This window comes from Lynx canadensis, chromosome E1, assembly GCF_007474595.2.
Source record: "Lynx canadensis isolate LIC74 chromosome E1, mLynCan4.pri.v2, whole genome shotgun sequence".
Taxonomy (NCBI): Eukaryota; Metazoa; Chordata; class Mammalia; order Carnivora; family Felidae; genus Lynx; species Lynx canadensis.
Window position 1 is genome coordinate 13,396,770 of NC_044316.2, and position 21,513 is coordinate 13,418,282.

General features: G+C 40.0%; 1 protein-coding gene across 1 annotated transcript; it reads left to right on the forward strand.

Moving 5' to 3' along the window:
- The first annotated feature begins 9,590 nt into the window (after positions 1-9,590).
- LOC115501450 (olfactory receptor 1A1) lies at positions 9,591-10,520 on the forward strand. The gene has a single exon (XM_030296529.1). The coding sequence runs from the start codon at positions 9,591-9,593 to the stop codon at positions 10,518-10,520; it is 930 nt and encodes a 309-aa protein (XP_030152389.1).
- The last annotated feature ends 10,993 nt before the right edge of the window (positions 10,521-21,513 follow it).

Here is a 21,513-nt window from a genome sequence, read left to right on the forward strand (position 1 = left end):
AACAAGGTTAATTTTGTTGTTATATGTAAGCTCAAATAGCGTGAGGTGTTTCAAATATTTCCCATAGTGAAATATTAAGTGCCAAAGAGGAGAGTATAAAAAAGGCCTAAGAATGTAGGTTCTTAGGAGAGCTCCATACCATTTAGCTGCTCTATATCAGGCTCATGTTATTCCTCCGTTTAACTTGGACATGGAAGTTAGCCTCCTCTACTGTATCCTACAGTAATCATAAGAATCTATGTGTATGATTATTATACAAATAAAAATTATTGTACCTGTATGTCAAGTCATTGTTTCAGCTGTTTCCCTTTGATCCTGTCAAACATGCTGTCCTAGAATAATTTTAACACTATAATTTAAATTTCTTCGTGTACCAATGTTCAGGTACATGTACAATGGATCAATTGACTAAGTCTGGAAAAGACTACAGTCTATGGCTGGTATGTCAGCTTGGGTCAGTTCAGGCCTATTCAGAAAACACAAATCACATCTGATTTTTTTTAGTGTTTATTTTTGAGAGAGAGAGAGAGAGAGAATGAGCAGGAGGGAGGGGCAGAGAGAGAGAGGGAGATAGAAGATATGAAGCAGGCTCTGCACTGACAGCAGAGAGCTCAGTGCAAGGCTCAAACTCACAGATCATGAGATACGACCTGAGCTGAAGTCAGACACCTAATTGACTGAGCCACCAATATGGCCCATATATGGTACTTTTTAAATTTTCTTTTATGTTTATTTATTTTTGAGAGAGAGAGAGTGTGAGCAGGGAAGGGGAAAGAGGGAGAGAGATACAGAATCTGAAGCAGGCTCCAGGCTCTGAGCTGTCAGCACAGAGCCTGACACGGGGCTCAAACCCAGGAACCACGAGATCATGACCTGAGCCAAAGGTGGATGCCTAACCAACTGAGCCACCCAGGTGTTTCCCACCCCCACCCCACCCCACCCCCATAATCTGGTATTTTTAAACCCAGAAGATTTAATACAGGGAAGTAGATATATAGGTGTGTCCTGAAAAAGACTGTAGGAGAAAGAGATGGATGTGAAGGTAGCCCGGAGATTAACCACAAGAATAAATCACTTCCCCTAGGTACAAAAGGGAAAGGTGATGTTACCAGAACCTAGGAACTCAGAAGAGGGATGACCACATGTCTGAGGGATGACCTCAAAAGCTCACGTCTCTGAGGGGAGCTGCCAAACAGCTGCCACTAGGTCTTCACCTGCTGAGATGACCCGGACCTTCATTCCTGAGGGGTCTCAGTCCACAATAGTACTGCCTTTATTATTATTATTATTATTATTATGCTGTAATTCCTTTTAATCTCTATTATTTGGCATGGAAACACAAAAATCACCCCATACATAGTTCTAGACATGGTCCTCCTTGCCCCCCCCCCCCGCCCATTGTGTGAAGGCAACAAAATGTCCTTAGTAATTGGCTTAGTCTCTCCAGCCAGTAGAAAAATTTCTTTTCCTGAATGGCTCACAGAAATATTTTACTGAATCGGAGCAACATAACAGTAATATTTAAAAATGTAAATCCCTTCCCTATATAGCCTCAGGATGGGGCTTGCCATTAGAAAAACCAAGAGATTACAGGATTGTGACTTCCAACCCTTCCCACAAGCCTCTGGGGAAGGGAGAGTTTGCTGGAGGTGAGCTCCACAAACACTCTCAAAGAACCAGTTTAGAAGACTTTCCAGGTTTGTGAAAGTTCCCATGGTCCTCAGTGGTAGCACATCCCACCTCCATGGGGTACTGCCCTCAGGACACAACTGGACCTCAACATATGTTCCTCTAAATCTGACTGCTAACTACTGTATCCTATATCCTATAAAGGATAGACCTAGGTAAAAAAAAAAAAAACAAACAAACAAACAAACACAAAAGTAAATCCCTAAAAATTATTATTGATAGTATTTTGTAAGGTTATAAATAACTAAGCAAAAAAACTGTCTGGGAATAGATATACGCAATAAAAATGTATTAAGAAAAAAAAGGCAGAGAATTCTGGAAAGATGGTGGAGTAGGGGTATCCTCATCTCACCTCGTCCCACAGACACACCTAGATAATAGCCACATCAAAGCGACCAACCCAGAAAATTACTTGAAGACTGGCAAAACAGACTTTCCACAGTTCACCTTAGAGATGAGGATACATTAAGAAGGGTAGAAGGGTGGAGATGGGGACAGGAACCAAACTCCCAGCAAGACTAACCACAAACAGGAAGGGCACCACAAACACAGAGAAGAGAGAAGAACAGACATCAGGGACCCCAGACATGGAAGTTGCACTAGATAGATGAGTTCCCATAATATTTGGCTTTGAAAACTAGTAAAGTTTAACTTCCCAGAGTTTTTACAGTTAGTGGGGCTTAAAAAGGGGTACTTTAAAAATCAGCAGGCCTAGTTATGGGAAACCTGGAAGGTAATAGGAAACTGAGTCCCCACCCTTAAAGACCCAGCATAACAAACCACCACACCAAGATGCAGCATAGAAGCAGTAGCTTGAAAACAGGTGGGCAATATGTGAGGGAAATTTATTTACTAATCTCAAAACATGCTGGAGGGGCAGACACCTTTAGGAGACTTCTTCAAAAACAAAAGACCTGATAGGCATCATTTATTTCCCCTTTCCCCAGTCTAGAGACACATACACTTGCAGGAACCAGTGCAAACACCCTTAACCTACCTTGGTAACACTCTGTGCCCTGCCCTTCTGTTCTGTAAATCTACCCAAACCAAAGCATGCCATTTGGCAAGCATCCTTCCAAAGGGGTTTCTACTGTGACACATCCTGCAAGCAGATCCAGGAGGGACAAGCAACAGTCCAAAGTGACTTCTTCCCTGGGGAAAGGGGAAGAAAACCACACACACCAGTTTGCCTGCAGCCGCAGCAGATGGAATGGGGTAAACACATGATCTGACTGTCAGCCCTGCCCACCAACAAAATCTTTTCAAGGGTCAGCACTGGAAGAGGGCCCTCCAGTTTGTGTTGACTGTAGCCCCAGCAGAAAGATTGGGGGCAGACATTTGATCTGACTGCAGACCCTGCTCACCAACTAAAGCCTCTTAAGGGACAACACAGGAAGAGAACTACACAGTTCAGTTTGCCTGCCACCTGGCACATGCACTGAGGACAGGCATCTGGTATGACTGCTGACACTGCCCAACTATAAGCCCACAGAGGTCCCAAACTGGCCCCTTAACGGCACAGGAACAAAACCCTGCCCACAAGAGACAAAGTTGGCCATTGCAGCTGACTGGACTGAAGGCAACCCTGACTCAGCCACAATAGTAAGGTGAAAACAACCTACATAGGGGACACCCCTGAAGTGCCTGGTTCTGGTAAACAGGGAACATTGTGCTACAGACCACCACGTGATCTGTTCTTCAGAAGGCCACTATTTTCAAGATCAGTAGACATAGCTGACTTTTCTAATACTCAGAAACAAACACAGAGAGTTAGATGAAATGAGGAGAAAAAGGAATGGGTCCCAAATGAAAGAAGAGGACAAAACCACAGCAAAGAGCTAAATGAAATGGATATAAGCAATATGCTTGGTAACAAATTCAAAGTAATAGTCATAAAGGTACTCACTGGACATGAGAAAAGAGTGGAGGCTCTCAGTGAGACCATCAACAAAAAGATATAAAATATAAAAAAATGATCTATCAGAGATAAAGGACTCAATAACTGAAGTTGAAATTTCACTGGAGGAAACCAAGAGCACATTACAGAGGCAGAAAAATGGATCAGTGAGCTGAAAGAATAATGGAAAGCAACCAACCTGAAGAGCAAAAAGAAAAAAGAATAATAGAATAATGAGAACAGGTTAAGGGAACTCTGAAGTATCATCAAGCATAATAATATTTACATTACAGGGATCCCAGAAGGAAAAGGGGAGAATAAAATTTATTTTAAAAGTAATAACTGAAAACCTCCCTAATCTGGGGAAGAAAACAAACATCCAGATCCAGGAGGCACAGAGAGGCTCCAACAAAATCAACCAGAATATGCCAAGATACATAATAATAAATATGGCAAAAAGTATTGATAGAGAGAATTTTAAAAGCAGCAAGAGAAAACAGTTGAATACAAGGGAAACCTCATAAAGCTATAAGCTGATTTCTCAGCAGAAACCTTGCAGGCCAGAAGGAAATGGCATGATACATTTGAAGTGCCAAAAGGAAAAAAAACATGCAACCAAAAATACCCTACCCAGTAAGGCTATCATTCAGAATAGAAGGAGAGATAGTTTCCAAGGCAAATCAATGTTAAAGGCATTCCTCTCCACCAAATCAGTGTTAAAAGAAATGTTAAAGGGAATTCTTTGAATGATAAGGAAAGGCCATTTTCAACACTAAGAAAATTATGAAAGGAAAAATTTCACAGGTAAAACCAAACATAATGAAAGTATTAGACTGATCACTTATAAAACCAGTATGGAACAAAAATAAACTCAAAGTGGATGTAAGACCTAAATGTAAGACAAGAAACCATCGAAGTCCTAGAGGACAAAACAGGCAACAACATCTTTGACCTCGGATACAGCAACTTCTTACTAGACATGTCTCTGGAGGCAAGGGAAACAAAAACAAAGTGAACTATTGGGACCTCATCAAGAATCTACACAGTGAAGGAAACAATGAACAAAACTAAAAGACAACAGACAGAATGGGCAAAGATACTTGCAAATGACCTATCAGATAAAGGGTTAGTATCCAAAATCTATAAAGAACGTACCAAACTTGGGGCATTCGGGTGGCTTAGTTGTTTAAGCGTCTGACTTCAGCTCAGATCATGAGCTCATGGTTCATGAGCTCAAGCTGCACATTGGGCTCTGTGCTGACAGCTCAGACCTGGAGCCTGCTTCGGATTCTGTGTTTCCCTCGCTCTCGCTCTCTCTCTCTCTCTGCCCCTCTTCCACTCATGCTCTGTCTCTCAGTCTCTCAAAAATAGATGAATATATATATATATATTCATTATATATATATATATATATATATATATATATATATACAGAGAGAGAGAGAGAGAGAGGAACTTATCAAACTCAACACCCCAAAAAAATTAATCCAGTGAAGAACTGGGCAGAAGAGATGAATAGACAACTTTCCAAAGAAGACATCTAGATGACTAACAGATACATGAAAAGATGCTCAATGTCACTCATCATCAAAGAAATAAAAATCAAAACCACGATGAGATACCATCTCACACCTGGCAGAATGACTACAATTGACAACTCAGGAAACAACAGATGTTGGTTAGGATGCAGAGATACGGGAACCCTTGTGCACTGCTGGTGGGAATGCAAACTTGTGCAACCAGTTTGGAAAACAGTATGGAAGTTCCTCAAAAATTTAAAAACAGAGCTACCCTACAACCCCACAATTGCACTACTAGGTATTTATCCTAAGAATACAATAATGCTGATTCAAAGGGGTACATGCATCCCAATGTTTATAGGAGGACTATCAACAAAAGCCAAATTATGGAAGAAACCCAAATGTCCACCAAATGATGTATGCATAAAGGAGAGGACACACACACACACACACACACACACACACACACACATTGAAATTTTACTCACGATCAAAAAAGAATGAAATATTGCCATTTGTAACAACGTGGATGGAAGTAGATATTTGGTTGGTTTGCAAATATCATATTACACTAAGTGAAATAAGTCAGTCAGAGAAATATATGATTCCACTCACATGTGGAATTTAAGAAACAAAACAGATAAGCATAGGGGATGGGAAGGAAAAAACATGATAAAAACACAGAGGAAGGTAAACCTTAAGAGACTCTTAAGTACAGAAAATGAACTGAGGTTTTCTACGAGGGTGTTGGGTGGGGTGATGGACTAAATGGATGATGGACATTAAGGAGGGCACTTGTTGGGATGAGCACTGAGCATTGTATGTAAGTGATGAATCATTAAATTCTATTCCTGAAACCATTATTACACTATATGTTAACTAACTTGGATTTAAATAATTAGAAATAAATAAATTAAATTAAATTAAATTAAATTAAACATAAGAATGATCTCCCATCAATAGCATAAATTTACAACCTAAGGAACTTAGAAAAAGAACACGCTAAAACCCAAAACTAGCAGAAGAAAGAAAATATAAAGATTAGAGAAAAATGAAATGGAGAATAGAAAAACATTAGAGGAAATCATAAACCCAAAAGTTAGTTTTTCAAAACCATCAACAAAATTGACAAAAAATTATCTGGATAGACTAAAGATAAAAAAGACTTAAATTACTAAAATCAGAAATTAAAGTGGGGACATTATTACCAATTCTATAGTTAAAAAAGGATAATAAGAGCATTATGAATGGTTATGTGCACAAATTCCTAGAAATGCACAACCTACCAAAACTAAATCATGAAGAAACAAACAATACGAATAGACCTATAACTAGTAAGGACATTAAATCAGTAATGAAAAATTTCCAACAAAGAAAATCCCTGGACCTACAGGCTTCACTGGTGAATTTTAACAAACATTTAAAGGGAACTAGTACCAATCCTTCTCAAACTTTTCCAAATATTGAAGAGGAAAAGAAATTCCTAACTCATTCTGTGAGGATACCAAATCAACCAAAGGCACTACAAGAAAAAAAAAAAAGAAAATTTCATACCAATATCCCTTATGAACAATGATCTAAAAATCCTCAACAAAACAGTAGCAAACAGAGTTCTGCAGCATATTAAAAGGTTTAGACACCATGACCAAGTGGAATTTACTCTTAAAATGCAAGGATCATTCCACACAGAAAAATTGATCTCCCTCTCTCCCACACCCCCAGGCCCTGATAAACCATCCTCTACTCTCTGTTACTATGACTGTGACTTTCCTATAATACACATAGAAGTGAGATCATTCACTATTTGTCTCTGCGTCTGGCTAATTTCACTGAGATCCCTTAGCTTCACTATTATTATGTAAATGGAAGAATTGGCTTCTTTCTTGTGACTGAATCATATTCCATTAAATGCATTGTATATGTGTGTGTATGTATACGTATGTATACATATATATAATATATATAATAGTCTCATAAAATGAGACTGAAGATATCTTTTCAATACCCTGTTTCATTTCCTTTGGATATATACCCAGAAGTTAATGAAATTGCTGGATCATATGGTAGTTCCATTTTTAATTGCTTGTGGAATCTCCATACTGTTTTCTATAGTGGCTGCACCAATTTACATTCTCACCAACAGTCCATACAAGTTTCCATTTCTCTACACCTACACCCTTGCCAACTTTATTACCGCACGTCTTCTTGATAATAGCCATTCCAACAGGTGTGAAGTGATATCTTATTGTGGTTTTCATTTGCATTTCCCTGGTGATTGATGACATTGATCATCTTTTCCTGTACCTGTTGGTCATTTGGGTGTCTTCTTGGAAAATGTCTATTTAGTTCTGCTGCCTATTTTTTCATTCAATTTGTTTGTATGTGTGTTTGTTTCATGAGTTCTTTAAATATTTTGGTTATAAACCCCTTATCAAATATATGGTTTGCAAATATCTTCTCCCTTTCCATAGGTTATTGTTTCACTTTGTTGATTATTTCTTTTACTCAGTTGTACCACAGTCTTTGCAGCACCCAACAGGATGTTCTAATTGGTGCCAGGAGCCCGTATGCCAACAAAGTGTTTAGAAGAGGTCAGCTCAGAGCTTGGACCCTGGAGACACATTCTCTAGGAAACCCTCTTGCCCATACTTCCTTCTAGAAAGGAACTCTGGGAAAGATTACTCTTGAGAACCACTGTCTCCTCAGGGCACAGCCATAGGAGTGTGTAATGAGTCTCAACAATTACTCTGACTATGGCCAGGATGAAGACCTGAGGGAGTCACGTTTCAAGAGATGTTATAACCTGGTAAAGAATTCCTAATTTTCTCTATTCTATGACCACCTTGCTTCCTGAGGAGGAAGCTAGAGTTCCCGTCTTCATGGCCCATCTAGAACAGTCATCCCTTCTGCTCTATCATTAGGAAACTCGAGGCTCTTTTGTCCAAACCATCCAAGTCCTAGCTCCTTCACCTCAAGTGCAGAGGACCAGAGACCCACTCTTCAGGCCTACTACTGACCCTTTCTGCAGCATGCCTGCCTCCCCAGGGAGGAATGTTCACAAGTGCTTCAGCAGCTGGCTGTGAACTTCCCACTTGTGGAAGAGGAGTGAAGGCCACAGGACCAAAACCCATTTGACAGCATCTGAGCTGACGCCTCAATAGGAGGTGTGAATGTTGTGGAAAAGGGTCTTTATGACAGTGACAAATCAAGGATAGATAGCCAGCAACTGCACTACCTGCATTAGCTCCTTTGAGCCTCGCAAAACCTCCAAAGGTAAGTAGAATTATTTTTGTCACTTTATCAAATGAAGAATGATGAATTGAATACTTAAGTTGACATAGAGTTGTAGTAGCAAAATTAGGACTCAAACCTTGGCTGCAGATCCCAAGTTCTCAAGATCAGCATCAACTATGGCTAACTGTTACTATGACTATGACTTTCCTAAAATACACATCGAAGTGAGATTATTCACTGTTTGTCTCTGTGTCTGGCTTATTTCATGTAATGAGAAGAGAGAGAGAGAGAATACAATATCCCTTCATCTCTTGGTGGACACTTATGTTGTTTCCATAGCTCAGTACGGTGAATAATGCTGCCATAAAAATGAGACTGAAGAAATCTTTTCAATACCCCATTTCATTTCCTTTGGCTATACACCCAGAAGTGAGAAAAATAATAATAAAGGAAGGGAAGTGAAAAGCTTTGTGATTATGGATATTAGAGAGTTTTTTAAAGAGATATACCTTGTAAAAGGACATGGTGAAATTCTTCTCTGAAAATGAGGTGCTTGGGGAGGAAATTCACTAGGCTTGTTGTTGCTAGGACAAAAACCCAGTGATCCTGGTGATTTACAATAATCCAATGTCAGCATAGACACCTGTTACTTCCTGGGTTCTAGGATCTCTATTAGTTTGGTCATTGGAACAATTTCTAATTTCATGGCTGGCCCTTGTAATGACACATCTTTTGTACTGGAGTATTTTATCAAGATTTCTAAGTGCTTTCCATTCCTTGTAGTGTGAAATTTTTTAAATGTGCTATTTTTGGCTTTCCTATTACATTGTAAAGTTCCTGAGAGCACAGACTTTGTCTTACATGTCGAATAAGTGAACTAAAAAATTGTATTTTTCACATATTTGTGCTTTTTTCCATTAGTCTAGCAAAATATCCAGCACATACAGTGTAAAGGCATTTGTGAATTTATTGAATCCTAGGTGTTTGAGTGATGGTTCTGAGATGGGGGAGGATGGCCACTTTTGATTCACAGATTGTTCACTTCTTAGACATGAGTGTCAAGAGTTAATTGTTGATCAGTTTCACTAATCAACAAGGATATTTCCCCAAAATGTTGGCTATCTCTGGATTTAGTAAACACATCGTAGAGATTGATAGTCACTTGAATCAAAACTGATGGATAAAGAAGATCATTACATAAAATCCATTAATAATTCTGGATTCTTCTCCCCTTTCTTAACAAAGGAACCATGAAAGAAGACAACCAATCTTCTACCCTGGAATTCATCCTCCTGGGAGTTACTGGTCAGCAGGTACAGGAAGACTTCTTCTTCATCTTCTTCCTGTTCATTTACCCCATCACATTGACTGGAAACCTGCTCATCATCTTGGCTATTCGCTCTGACATTCGCCTTCACAACCCCATGTATTTTTTCCTTGCCAACCTCTCCTCCGTTGACATCTTATTCTCCTCTGTAACCATCCCCAAGATGCTAGCCAACCATGTCTTGCACAGCAAATCCATCTCCTTTGGGGGATGTCTAACACAAATGTATTTTATGATTGCCTTGGGTAACACAGATAGCTATATCCTGGCTGTGATGGCATATGATCGTGCCATGGCCATCAGCCGCCCACTTCATTACACAACAATTATGAGCCCACAGACTTGTGTCCTTCTAGTTGTTGGATCTTGGGTGGTTGGAAACGCCAATGCCCTCCCCCATACTCTGCTCACAGCTAGTCTGTCCTTCTGTGGCAACAAGGAGGTAGCCAACTTCTACTGTGACATTACCCCTTTGCTTAAGCTGTCCTGTTCTGACATCCACTTCAATGTGAAGATGATGTACGTAGGGGTTGGTATTTTCTCTGTGCCATTACTATGCATCATCATCTCCTATGTCCGGGTCTTTTCCACAGTTTTATGGGTTCCTTCCACTAAGGGCATGCTCAAAGCCTTCTCCACCTGTGGCTCCCACCTCACTGTTGTTTCTCTGTATTATGGGACAGTCATGGGCATGTATTTCCGCCCTCTGTCTAGTTACAGCCTAAAGGATGCAATCATGACTGTTATGTACATGGCAGTGACTCCAATGCTAAATCCTTTCATTTATAGTCTGAGAAACAGAGACATGAAGGCTGCCCTGAGGATACTATTCAGCAAGAGAATTTCCTCATAACCAATGTGAGGTCATATTGAGGAATGCAGTCATCAATTAGGATGCACTTGGAAGTCCATCCCTTAATGTTCATCCCCTCCAAGAAGCAACCTTTGATCTTTCCAGCTACAAAATCCCCTTCTCTGAAATCTAGTAAGTTTATGACACACTTTATTGAAATCATCACTTTGTACCAATTATTGTCCTTTTGCCAGCACAGAAATTTTGGGTTCACGTCCTAGATAAGCTACTGATAATCAGAGTAAAGTTGAAAATATCTGACGCTCTGTTTCTATATCAACATATTAGGAATAATAATATCTGCTCCACCATGGTCACAGAGCATGAGGATTGCAAAAGTCCATGACTTGAAGGCTAAACATCACTATTCAAATGTCAGTTTTTCTTGGATATATGTTAATCACCCCTACAATGCTTACAAGCCTCTAAAGGCAAGAACTATCTTAAAACATCACTGTACCTCTCTCCCAGTCTTGTTCATGTAAAGTGTATCCAATGATTCTTGGTGGAAAATCAGATGAGCAAATGAAAATATCAGTCTCTGTACTGTAATCTGGTAATGTCAGACATAATTTGGACTAGACATTATTTACCCATCCAGTAAAATCTTTAAAGGCAATGACACAGCAGGTATTTTTGTTCTTGTTGTATTATTGATTAAACTAGACTGTTTCTAAAGAGCAGATGATGCTCCTTAAAATCATACCAAAATCATACTCATTGATAGTTATTGCATTTTAAAGTAATAAATATTCTAACTTAATTAATTACATCATGAAATAAAGTTACTGTGACAACAGATTGGAGTGCCAAATAAATGAAGAAAAAAAGAGCAGTATTGAAACTGATGTGATCTTGTTTCTCCAGTATGGCCCAGGGAAGATAAGACTGATTCTGCTTGCTCAGCCCTGATATGTAGGTGATATTTCCTAAACAGAGATAGTTAATCCAACAGGTCCTAAATAACCAATGAGGAACTCCTCTACCTATGATTTGATCCTGTTCATGAGGAAATTATAAAATTTTTTCAAAATATTAATAATTTATAAATGATTGTCCTTAAATATCATATTTCCAAACAGGATAACATTTTGAAGAGGTGAAATGACTGTATCTTGGAACAGTGTGCAAGTTGCTTTATGGTCTAGTATTTTTAACTGCCAGTAAAAATATAAAATTATTGTTTTCTATAGATAATTCACATTGTCAGCTATTTGTCCATGTTGGAAGAATTTGGATGTCAAAAGATGATGTTACTCACCTTTTAATGCTCTCTGGGTCTCTAAAACACCAAGGATGCGAACTATCCCAATTATCTTCTTTTCAACCAAAAAGATTTTGATTACAAATGCATATGAATCTGTGTGAATGGCTAACCAAATCACAGAGGAAATGGAGGTATTTTATGTAGGGAATTTCAAGGTTGGCCAAGGAAAAGGTTATACAAATTTATTGTTTGTTTCTACCCATGAGAATGTGAAGATTTGGGATCTGTTTTGTTCACTGTTGTATATTCAGAACTTAGACAGTGCTGGCATATAGTAATTACTTAATAAATTTGTGTGAGATGAATAAATGAAACTTGCAATCTTATTTTTAAACAATGACTGCAACAAGGTTAATTTTGTTGTTATGGGTAAGTTCAGATAGCATATGTTTCAAATATTTCCCCTAGTGAAATATTAAGTGCCAAAGAGGAGAGTATAAAAGAAGGCCTGAGAGGGGTGCCTGGGTGGCTCAGTCGGTTGAGCGTCCGGCTTCAGCTCAGGAGCCCTGTGTCGGGCTCTGTGCTAACAGCTCAGAGCCAGGAGCCTGCTTCGGATTCTGTGTCTCCCTCTTGCTGACCCTCCCCCACTCATGCTCTGTCTCTGTCTCAGAAATAAACATTAAAAAAAATTTTTTTAATAAAAAAATAAAAAATAAAAGAAGGCCTGAGAATGTAAAGCTCTTAGGAGAACTCCATACCATTTAACTGCTCTGTATCTGTCTCATGTTATTCCTCTGTTTAACTTGGACAAGGGAAGTTAGCCTCCTCTACTGTATCCTACAGTAATCATAAGAATCTATGTGTATGATTATAATACAAAAAAAAATCACTGATTATAATATAAATAAAAATCACTACACTGGTATGTCAAGTCATTGTCTCACTCATTTCCCTTTGATTTGGTCCTGGAATAATTTTAACACAATAATTTAAATTGCTTCACATACCAATGTCCAGGGATTGACTAAGTCTGGAAAAGACTACAGTCTATGACTGGTGTTTCAGTTTGGGTCACATCTAGTATTTTTAAACCCAGAAGATTTAATACAGGGAAGTAGATATATAGGTGTGTCCTGAAAAAGACTGTAGGAGAAAGAGATGGATGTGAAGGTAGCCTGGAGATTAACCACAAGAATAAATCACTTCCCCTAGGTACAAAAGGGAAAGGTGATGTTACCAGAACCTAGGAACTCAGAAGAGGGATGACCACATGTCTGAGGGATGACCTCAGAAGCTCACGTCTCTGAGGGGAGCTGCCAAACAGCTGCCACTAGGTCTTCACCTGCTGAGATGACCTGGACCTTCATTCCTGAGGGGTCTCAGTCCACAATAGTACTGCCTTGATGATGATGATGATGATGAAGATAATGTAATTATTATTACACCATACATACAGTATATTACAGCAACATAACAATAATATTTAAAAATGTAAATCCCGGGGTGCCAGGATGGCTCAGTCAGCTGAGTGATTAATTCTTAATTTCGGCTCAGGTCATTATCCGAGGGTCATGGGATCAAGCCCCATGTCGGGATCTGTGCTGAACATGGAGCCTGCTTAAGATTCTCTTTTTCGTCCCCTTCTGCTCCTCCCCCACGCGCTCTCTCTCTCTCTCTCTCTCTAACAAGCAAACAAACAAAAAAAAAAACAAACAAAAACAAGGCAAAGATAAGTGTAGGATTCAGTATGAGAGGAAATTCAAAAGGGGAGAGTCAGGAGACTGTAACTGGAGATACCATGTAGTTAGACATGAGTTATTACTAAAGACCTAACTACCAGGTTGCATGGTGTAGGAGTGTTTATGGTACTGTGTATACAGATAGATGATTGATAGATAGATAGATAGATAGATAGATAATAGGAACATAGATGGTAGGTGTAGATAGATAATAAAAGCTCTACATGTAGCAATGGTGAGAGTTTGTGTGGAACTAAGATTGGATAGACAGAGAGCAGTAAGGGAACAGAGAGGATTGGTGAGACCAGGAGGTTAATTAAACAGCTCAGAGCAATCTAAAGAAACAGTGAAGATATAGAAGAGGATCTACAGTTGACCCTTGAACAAACAGGGGTTTAAACTGCATGGGTCCACTTATACACAGATTTTTTATAGTACAGTACTGTCAATGTATTTTCTCTTCCTTATGATTCCCTTAACAAACATTTTCCTTTCTCGAGCTTACTTTATTGTAAGAATACAGTATATAATACATATAGTATACAAGATGTGTGTTAATAGATTATTTATGTTATTGGTAAGGCTTCCAGTCAATAGTAGACTATTAATAGTTAAGTTTTAGGGGAATCAAAAGCTATTTGCAGATTTTTGACTGTGTAGGGGGTTGATGCCCCTAACCCCAGCTGTTCAAGGGTCAAGTGCAAATGCAAAGGTAATGAAAATATGAACAATAGAATATGGTAATTATTATGTAAGTAGTAAGATATCTTCAAGGTTTTGAGGTTTCCGTAAAAAGTCAGTGATATGTTTAATGAAAATTGTTAACAAGAGAGTCATTTAAGAAAAATTAGTTCCACTTAGGTATGTTTTCAAGGGTTCTTTTGGGACATTTTCATGGAAGTATTCAATTAAATAGTAGAATGAAAGATACGAAACTTTGAAGTAAAATTAATAGCACATAGACCACTGTAAAGTGATAAGTAAAGTTATGGAAATAGATTAAATCATCTAAGAGTATAAGATTCCAGCCTGAGTGTCTTGCATTATTGTGTCACATATTATTGTGTTTTTTAATTTTCCAAATAGCCCTGTGGCATGAAAGAAAATAGCCCTCCTTTACAGATAAGAAAGCTGTATCTCCGAAAGGTGAAGTGATTTATTCAATGTCTTTCAATTAGTAAGATGCAGGTCTAGTAAGATGGGATTTGAGCCCAGTTTCCTTATGACAATGCTCTTCCCTCAGCTCCACAGCTGATCCACTTAGGAGCTATACAATTCTGAGGGATGTCTAAGTACGTCAGGATGTGTGCACCAGCAGGAGCCATGGCTAGAACTTTGACAAGCTCATGGATTGGAAGAATAAATATTGTCAAAATGTCAATACTACCCAAAGCTATCTACACATTCAATGCAATCCCAATCAAAATTGCACCAGCATTCTTCTCAAAACTAGAACAAGCAATCCTAAAATTCATATGGAACCACAAAAGGCCCCGAATAGCCAAAATAATTTTGAACAAGAAGACCAAAGCAGGAGGCATCACAATCCCAGACTTTAGCCTCTACTACAAAGCTGTCATCATCAAGACAGCATGGTATTGGCACAAAAACAGACACATAGACCAATGGAATAGAATAGAAACCCCAGAACTAGACCCACAAACGTATGGCCAACTCATCTTTGACAAAGCAGGAAAGAACATCCAATGGAAAAAAGACAGTCTCTTTAACAAATGGTGCTGGGAGAACTGGACAGCAACATGCAGAAGGTTGAAACTAGACCACTTTCTCACACCATTCACAAAAATAAACTCAAAATGGATAAAGGACCTGAATGTGAGACAGGAAACCATCAAAACCTTAGAGGAGAAAGCAGGAAAAGACCTCTCTGACCTCAGCCGTAGTAATCTCTTACTCGACACATCCCCAAAGGCAAGGGAATTAAAAGCAAAAGTGAATTACTGGGACCTTATGAAGATAAAAAGCTTCTGCACAGCAAAGGAAACAACCAACAAAACTAAAAGGCAACCAACGGAATGGGAAAAGATATTTGCAAATGACATATCGGACAAAGGGCTAGTATCCAAAATCTATAAAGAGCTCACCAAACTCCACACCCGAAAAACAAATAACCCAGTGAAGAAATGGGCAGAAAACATGAATAGACACTTCTCTAAAGAAGACATCCGGATGGCCAACAGGCACATGAAAAGATGTTCAACGTCGCTCCTTATCAGGGAAATACAAATCAAAACCACACTCACGCCAGTCAGAGTGGCCAAAATGAACAAATCAGGAGACTATAGATGCTGGTGAGGATGTGGAGAAACGGGAACCCTCTTGCACTGTTGGTGGGAATGCAAATTGGTGCAGCCGCTCTGGAAAGCAGTGTGGAGGTTCCTCAGAAAATTAAAAATAGACCTACCCTATGACCCAGCAATAGCACTGCTAGGAATTTATCCAAGGGATACAGGAGTGCTGATGCATAGGGGCACTTGTACCCCAATGTTCATAGCAGCACTCTCAACAATAGCCAAATTATGGAAAGAGCCTAAATGTCCATCAACTGATGAATGGATAAAGAAATTGTGGTTTATATACACAATGGAGTACTACATGGCAATGAGAAAGAATGAAATATGGCCTTTTGTAGCAACGTGGATGGAACTGGAGAGTGTGATGCTAAGTGAAATAAGCCATACAGAGAAAGACAGATACCATATGTTTTCACTCTTAGGTGGATCCTGAGAAACTTAACAGAAACCCATGGGGGAGGGGAAGGAAAAAAAAAAAGAGGAAAAAAAGAGGTTAGAGTGGGAGAGAGCCAAAGCATAAGAGACTGTTAAAAACTGAGAACAAACTGAGGGTTGATGGGGGGTGGGAGGGAGGGGAGGGTGGGTGATGGGTATTGAGGAGGGCACCTTTTGGGATGAGCACTGGGTGTTGTATGGAAACCAACTTGACAATAAATTTCATATATTAAAAAAAAAAAAGAACTTTGACAAGCAGAGAGAACTCTCTACTCTTGGTAGAGCATGAGCTATAGTGCAGAGATGGGAAACATGGGCTCATAGAAGTTATCACTTTGAAACAAAAGAGAGAAATGATCCTTCAATGTTTCTTTCTTTTTTTCTTCCTTTTTTTAATTTGAGAGAGAGAGCTTGAGCAGGGGAGAAGGGAAGAGGGGCAGAGGAAGAGAGAAAGAAAAATCTCAAGCAGGCTCCATGCTCAGCATGGAGCCCAACACGGGACTCGATCCCACAACCCTGGGTCCATGACCTGAGCTGAAATCAAGAGTCAGACACTCAACCAACTGAACCACCCAGGCATCCCTGATCCTTCACTGTCTCTATCCTCACTACTTTCAGTCAGTCAGTCCAAAATATCCAGTCCAGACTGAAGATGCCAAAGAACTCCACAAGTAGCCCATGACAGTGTTTAAGAAAAAAAAAAGTCCCAAATGGCGTCACTTAGAGTTCCCACACTGATGCCTAATACATAATCTAACTACAGTTTCAACTGCCCCACAAATGTAGTCTTAATTGGTCAGTCAGAAATTTTTCAGTCAGCACCAATGAGGCTGCTACATGGGCCCTAGCCATCCCCCAAAGAAAAATGAGGTCATCTGCATGATAAGACCCCTAGCCTTTCTCCCCTAGCAAACAGCCCTGCATCAAACAATCCTTTTCTTTTGCTAATAGCTTTCTTGCCCCATCCTCCTTCTATAAAAACCTTCCATTTTGTACAACTCCTTGGAGTACCTCTTTACTTGCTAGATGGGGTCTTGCAGATTCGTTAATCATTTAGTAAAGCCAGTTATATCTTCAAATTTACCTGGTTGAATTTTGTTATTTAACACTAGTGACATAAACCACAGCTGTCATACTGCATTCCTCCTCTGGTTTTCCAGGAAGTCATGGGAAAGTTTAAAGTATGTGGCATTGGGCTATGGGTTTAGGAAAACTCAAAGCAGATCAAGTATTTCTTCTCTAAAATTACTCCTTCTCTATTCCTGAAGAAAGGAATAGTGAGACCCATGTGTCCTCTGAGGACAGTTGCTCATTGTCTAGAGTTAATGAGCAGCACTGGGGCTGTAGTCTCTGATGGTTGCAGCAAGCCTTGAAAGATCTCCATGTGTTGCTGGCAAGTAAAATGCTAGGATCGTGCTCAGACCACAGAGGTGAATGGCAGGTCCTTAATGCCTTAGCCTCTCCCAGATCAGCTATGGCAAGGACACAACACTGAATTCTTAATCCTTTGGGGTTTGGGGTTCTTCACAGAATTAATTATCTTCAACTTAATGGGTCTTGAGATTGGTCCAACCTACAGCTAAGAAAAGCAGAATTTTAATTCCAAGGATGCTAATAAAGTTACTAGAACACATTTCTCATGGGTCCTATGAACAAGTAAAAGGGACAGACATTAGCAGCAAATTCTGAAATCAATAGAAAAGGGATGCTATGTGGTGGTTATTAGGCTCCATGTGGTGTTCTGTGAATGCAGCATCCCAGGATGACATATGTTGGCATAGTCATAGTCAACCTGGAAATCTTGTCCCTTTTTCTCAGAATGGACAAAAATTAAAAGGTTTCTAATATTGTGAGACAAAAAGGAGAAAATTGAGCAGATGCAGTGATGGCAAGAATCATTCAACACATCCAGAGCATGAAGCAAATTTCCTTTTGGTGCCTCTACCAGATGTTCCTGTCTCCCTCTTCTGACCACCCACAATGGGAAAGATGTATGCAAACCAGATGAAAGCCTGCTGGTAACACCCTCAGAGATTGTCAAGAACAACCAGGTAAGACCTAAGGGACTCCATTCTGCTTCTTTTCTCCCCCTTTCTTCTGCGCCCATCCCACACTGCGGTCAACTGGTTGTGCGTCTCTCACAAACAGCCCTGTAACAACAGTGATGATACTGCGTTAGAGGCAGATCCCCAGGTCCTTAGACTCTTACAGACAGTGGGAGTCATTGTGCTATAAGCAGAACAGAGCACAGGAACCAGCAGTGACTTGTCTCCAAATAATTCCGTGATGATCCCATGCACTCAACCTCTAGCCTCTGCAGGAGACACAAATGCACTCACACACCCACATACATGCACGAATACACAAACACACACATTCATGTCCACACACCACATTAAAGCATTAAACGGATATGGCTCCAACCAAACAAGTTTTTCTGCTATTTACAGAATCTCTAGCAAAGAGAGGCTGCATTATTCTGCATTATCTTTCATTTTATACATTTTATGAGCCCATTGTTTGGTTTTGGAGAAGGGAAATGTCAATTAATTTATTTTTCAATAAGTAGTACATTCACATGGTTTAAACTTTGAAATGAGCTAAAAAGTGTACATGAAAATCTCTCCCTCTCCTATGTCTCATCCACCCAATTCCCATACCTCTAATAAGTAATAACTATTATTGGTTTCCTGCTTATTCTTCTGGATTTTTTAATAAACACACTAGCCAACAAAATATAGATTATCCTGGGAGCTGGGATTAAATCGTTATATTTAGGAATAATATGGGAATAGAAGCTGGACATCATAGGAGTTGGATCAGGACTTGCTGATCAACCAACTACCATCTGATTCCCTGTTTCTAACCTTGTAACTTTTACTTCTTTCCACCCTGGATATTCCTTTCCTCACCTGTGGGGAGCACAGATTCTCTAAATTTCATTTCCATTTTCCAATGTGAACTTCTGTCCAGAGGGCTTCCAAGTTAAGTTCAAATTATAATCAATCAATCATAGAAAATGTATGTGTTAAAAAAAGTACACAGCTAATATGAGCTAATATGAGAACAAATTTGTTTCGAGTCGCAGGAGTTATATTTTATAACAAGCCTGGAGAAATGCCCACTGGCCCCATGTGACAAGGAAAGACTATATTCTGAATGAGTTTTACGTTTGGATGAAGTGTTGGGTCTTATACAGTAAGAGATAGCCCCAGAGTTGGGGGTAAACTATAGCAAACATGGAAAGAAAAGAAAAAGCCCAGTCTCAGATCTGTGACTTAGGGAGCTAAGGGGAAAAGTGATGGGGGAGTTAGGGCCTAGGTTTCTGTTTCTGCTGAGGCAGAAACCATCAAGAGACAAGACTGACAGGAGTGGAGATTCTGAGGCCCTTTCGATCTGCCTTAAGCCAATGAGCAACTTCTGTCCTGAGTGAGGGAGAGGTGAGGTCAGCTCCAAGCAGTGGAAAAAGCAACAGGTATGGGGGCCAGGGAACACAGAAGTTGCTGTGGTTAGAAGGGGCCAACCACTGCCGCTATGCACAAATATGCACTGAGCCCCACTACTCCCCCCCACTACACGGAGAACTCTAAGGGTGTGGTGAATAAAGAATCTAGTAAACATAGGCCCTGAGAAGTGTGGGAACTCTCGGGAAAGAGTGGAGGGAACACCAGCTGTCAGGATCACATTTTGGCCAATGGCACACAAGCAGACGACCTTGCAGATGTCACCTGCGAGCAGACAAATTCTGGTGACTTAAGACCATGAGTGGAGTGGAAGAACAGGTCTTGGAATTAAACACTGAGGCTAGGTCCAGTCTCTGCCCCTTCTGGATGTGACTTAAGGGTTATTCATTTTTCTTAGGGGGAGGGTGTTGTCTCTTACCTAGTTATTAAAATTAATGATTGTGCTTTTAAGAATATACTTTCGGGGCGCCTGGGTGGCGCAGTCGGTTAAGCGTCCGACTTCAGCCGGGTCACGATCTCGCGGTCCGTGAGTTCGAGCCCCGCGTCAGGCTCTGGGCTGATGGCTCAGAGCCTGGAGCCTGTTTCCGATTCTGTGTCTCCCTCTCTCTCTGCCCCTCCCCCATTCATGCTCTGTCTCTCTCTGTCCCAAAAATAAATAAACGTTGAAAAAAAAAATTTAAAAAAAAAAAAAAAAAAGAATATACTTTCTAGGGGCGCCTGGGTGGCGCAGTCGGTTAAGCATCCGACTTCAGCCAGGTCACGATCTCGCGGTCCGTGAGTTCGAGCCCCGCGTCAGGCTCTGGGCTGATGGCTCGGAGCCTGGAGCCTGTTTCCGATTCTGTGTCTCCCTCTCTCTCTGCCCCTCCCCCATTCATGCTCTGTCTCTCTCTGTCCCAAAAAGAAATAAACGTTGAAAAAAAAAAAAAAGAATATACTTTCTATAATATATGCTGAAAATAGCTCCCCACGTTTTGCTTGCCTTTTTTACTCTGCATGTGACCTTTTTCTTTAATAGGAGAATTTTTAATTTTAATTTGATTCAACCTATTTTCTTTTCCTTTATTGTTGCTTCCATTGCTTTTTACCTAGGCCACCCTTGTCCCAAGATCAAACAACTATCGTGCTGTATGTTCTGCTGGTTGCCTTAAGTTGTATCTATGTAAAATGCTTTAACAACCTGACATGTTTTCAGTCAACACTGTGAGGTGTGAATCTAAATTCACTGACCCCATAGAGTCAACAAGCCTACTCCCAGTCCATCTGTCCAATCCCCCTTTCCTTTCTTGCCAGTCGGCACTGCCACATTTAGCAGACCAAAATCTGACCTTTACGGTGCCATTTCTGGGCTTTCTATTTTCCCCTTTGATGGATATTTGTAATGGGGGGGGGAGCAGCATGCAACATGCCCCGCAGTACCTGCATAAAAGAGAAAGAGAGTGTGGTGGGGAATATCCATGGTCAGGGAGGTGCCACCAATGCCAGCTGAACAGTAATTCCGGTGGGTGGCGCCAGGGCTGACAAATTCATAGGACAAACTTCACTTCGGAGGGAAAATGAAGCCTGGTGGGAAACTGTTTCTGTGATGTAATTCCTCTGATAAAACAGTGTTCCATTCCCAGAATTTTACCTAGAAAGAGCACATTTGCTTTGTTTGACATCTTTATGTTTCTGTAACCATGTTTCCTACATATTCCCATGGCCAAAACTTTATCAACTCAAAGCTATGTATGAAACTACTAATAAAAATATGCAGGCTGTTCCCTCCACCTGATATTACTTCTATCCAATCTCCCTGTCAACTCTTTCTATTCCTTGAAATATAGACATAGATAT

Coding starts and splice junctions, on each gene's coding strand:
- LOC115501450 (XM_030296529.1), top strand. CDS start 9,591: ATGAAAGAAGACAACCAATCTTCTACCCTGGAATTCATCCTCCTGGGA.